At 42.3% G+C, this 3,704-nt stretch overlaps 1 protein-coding gene across 1 annotated transcript; it reads right to left on the bottom strand.

Annotated features, from left to right (window-relative positions):
• Positions 1–2,672: 2,672 nt before the first annotated feature.
• Positions 2,673–3,700, bottom strand: LOC108354141 (uncharacterized; the record flags this gene model as incomplete). The annotated part of the gene is made up of 1 exon (XM_017605333.1): positions 2,673–3,700. A coding segment is annotated over one exon (924 nt), but the record flags the coding sequence as incomplete, so codon positions are not given.
• Between the last annotated feature and the right edge of the window lie 4 nt (positions 3,701–3,704).

The following is a 3,704-nucleotide window of genomic DNA, read 5'->3' as shown; positions in this document are numbered from 1 at the left end:
GAGTCCGTCGACGACTAGTACTACGTCCACTACCACTACCACCACAACGACTCCAGCATCAACAGGTTGATAGGAAAATACCATATCCATCGAGGATTCCACATGTTTCCCCTTAATCACTTTGTTATATACCTACTATGTACATACATATATTTTTGTTAAGGGACTATATTTATCAAAATAAATTTTCGAATCATAATACATATATATAGAGCTACCAGATAGATATTTTATATGTAGAATTGGAGAACTCGACCCATTTTCGATCTTTGCAAGATATTTTTTCATATCGATGGTCGTCTGCAATAACGACACGACTAAAAACTAAAAAAAAACCTTACTACTGCACAGTGGCACATGTCTCCAATCCTTGTCTAATCCCTACTAAGTATTTATGACTGGATAACTGGATGAAACATCCTATTTTCTGACTGCCTCCTATTTGCCGCTAATTTCAGCACCTAACTTTACTAAGACAGGCCCCATGTAAGTCTTGAGTTGATCTACTTAGAGCAAAGGTATTTTGAGCGGTTTTTAAATTGATAAGGATGGAGAATAAGGTAACATTTAATACTCTCACAATCTCCATTTGTTAAATTCAAAGTCCGTGGAAACATCGCTTCTTTTAGCCTGGCGATCCAGTTTAGCATTTTTTTTTTATCGCTTTTTAAATTTTTGTCAAATCACTTTGCAAAATACTTTCCTTCTACGGAGTCTAGTAGTAGACAATCTTCTACAGTTGATATCGAAATAAAATTGGCGGCGTTCGAACATTATTTGTTGAGCATCTTCTACGCTTTGACATAACAAGTCGGTGGTAACACCGTACACAATTCTTGAAAGGTAATCTCTAAGGCAATCATGCTCACTACGGATCTGCGTTAACTGAAAATTATGTGGAAACCGCACTCCATACGACCTATATTATTCTATGGCGTTACAAACTGGTGAACCATATACTCCGTTAGCCATGCAGTTATTAAGTCACTGAATTGTCAAAGTTTAGCTTACAAGTCTACTATCCACATTGTGTGGGTGCCTAGACACAGGGGAATAGAAGGTAACTGTACAGCTGACGAGCTTGCGATGAAGGGAATCAAATTTTTTGACCTCACCTCTTCTCATAATGCGTTCATACCGCTATCTACGTGCAAAATGTGGCTTAAAACACACTTAATCGGAAAGGCAAATAAAATATGGTCGCTGAAACCTACGTGTTGGTAAACTTGACAAACTGGCCCAGCTTCGACAAGGAGAGATCTACGCACACATTTTGTTAAAGCGCCCTCTATTTAGGCAAGTGACCGCAATAATAATGAGTCACTGCTTGATGAGTAGGCATGCTGACAGAATGGGTTTGCCGGCCAATAAAATCTGCCTAAGCTGTCGCGACGTGGAAGAAATTGACAGTCTTTGACATTACCTATGCATTGCCCTGCCCTATTGGGCATGAAGACTGTCTGTTTGGAGGACCTAAGCGAAGCAGGCAATAACGAATTCTCGCACCTAACATAACCCACAAGTTCTGCTTCTAGGCGAACGGACTGGATCGAAAACGAGCTCGCAATTGACACCCTCCAACATTGGAAGCAGCCAGCCGATAACATAACCCAGCTGGGAATTGAGGCCTCCATATTTCTTATCTGTCTACTGATCAATATTTGATATTAGTGTGGGAGTCTTCCAACTANACAGCCAGCCGATAACATAACCCAGCTGGGAATTGAGGCCTCCATATTTCATATCTGTCTACTGATCAATATTTGATATTAGTGTGGGAGTCTTCCAACTACTGGATGAAGTTTTCCAACGTATATTGCTGGCTTTTTTATCCCATTCTAGTATTCGTTAGCAGCACCTAACGAAATGACGGTGCTCTAATATGAGGCTCAACGTCAACCCAATTAAAACGTCAATTATACTTTTTACCAGATAAGATGTACATATGTAAATCAGGATAGTGCAAACTGTGATAACATATGTGTCAAGGCTGGAGCGCTAGAGGTAGTCTTAGAGATGTAGCCTGTACACTTAACCATAGAGAAGGCGGCAAAACGATCTCTACTTAACTTCGCCTAGACCCTAGTCCCAGAGATGGAACACCGGGAGCAATAGTATTCGAAGAGATTCAGTATAGAACTGTGCAGGAAATCTACATGTATTTTGGAAACGCATCTCCAGATTTGTTCATTACCTGGTATACAGTAAGCTGAAAGTATACTAGCAGGCATAGTTGGTCCGAGAGCAAGGATATCGGCCATGAACAGATAAAAGTTGTTTATTGTCCATCGGCAATTGGTAGATAAGTGTTTTCATTCCTTCCACTCGCTAGGCTAGGCTAATTCTGAATACGTTGCAAAGCTCTTCTGACCATGGGAGAACCGGAAGCTGCCAAAGGAAGTCCTTAAACCAAAGACAGTCAAAGGAGTGGCTTAAACTACTCAGTACGCAATTATCGACATCGATGGGTATTTTGATTGGAAACTGTCGGATAAGAATTCATGCGATTATGGTCTGGAAAAAAATCTTTGGAAAATTTTCATTGACACATTTCTTGTAAGCATGCAGTGGGTTTCCAACCGCCTACCTTTATTTCCTAACGATTCGTTAAACCTGTACTCCCCCTCTTCCTCCTTTCCTATCCTTAAAAATACACATTAAAACACCAACCATTTTAAAAGGATAAATATTTATTTTCTAATATATCAGCCCGTTAAAAGAAGTATATGTATTGTTTAAAAATATGTATGTATCACCTAACTATGCCTACGTGCAATTACTTCTTAACAGCCAGTCTGTGCGTGTGACTCCTAACTTGCTGGAAAATAGAACCACCAGCTGGCTTCGACTGATTACTCTCAACTGGTTTGAGCACACTATTCTCCTCCGCCTTTGTAGCATCGTTAGCCTTCACAGGCTTGTCGGCTGCGCTAATTTCCTTTGCTGACGTAGCAATTGCATTGCTCTCATCTTCAGGCTTGCCAACGTACACGTCTTCCGCCGCCTGAACTGGTTTCGTAGCAATGGGAGAATTCACTTCACTTTTAACTGGTGCAGCCGTCGATGCCTCATCCAACGCCTCGGCTTCAGCTTCCGCTATCTGATCGCCAATCTTGTCTAATGTCAGCAATGCAACATCCAACATTGCGTCTTCCTCCGAAGAATCATCTTCCTTACTTTTTCCATCTTCTGGCTTCTTCACTTTTTCAATGACCGTCTTTGTCTCCCTAAAGAATGGTGATCTTTTGAATTTGCGCGCCGCATATGCCACTTCCTTAGGGTTCGTTTGCTTGCATTCTTCGAATGGCACATCCAACCAGAGGCCATGGGTGCGACACTTAGCCACATTCAATTTACATTTGTTATAGAAAACTGCCAACTCGCTAGGCGTTTTACCGCAGATTGGATCGTACGGCTCTACGCAATCGTCATCGCAGAGAAAGCCATCCTGTAATGCGATAGCGCTTCTACTAATGGCGGCTGTGTTTGCCTTCGTGCAGGCCTCACCTTCGCAAGCATACCAAGCAATGGGTATGCCCAAGTAGGGCGGACTGCGCAGCGTTGAGATTGGGTAACTGGCGGCGGAGTCGTTGAGCGGCAAGAAGGTGCGCTTGACGTAGTAGCCGTGTTCCTCGGTGGCGAGCTGTCCACCACTGCGGCCCAGGTCGGATGAAGAGGACCACTTAGTTTTGGTTTTAGTTTTA

The sequence above is a fragment of the Rhagoletis zephyria genome, unplaced genomic scaffold, assembly GCF_001687245.7.
Source record: "Rhagoletis zephyria isolate East Lansing unplaced genomic scaffold, Rhagoletis_zephyria_1.1 Rzeph_scaffold_33674, whole genome shotgun sequence".
NCBI classification, from domain to species: domain Eukaryota; kingdom Metazoa; phylum Arthropoda; class Insecta; order Diptera; family Tephritidae; genus Rhagoletis; species Rhagoletis zephyria.
The sequence above is the reverse complement of the archived record's forward strand: the minus strand, read 5'-3'. Positions and strand labels throughout refer to the sequence as shown.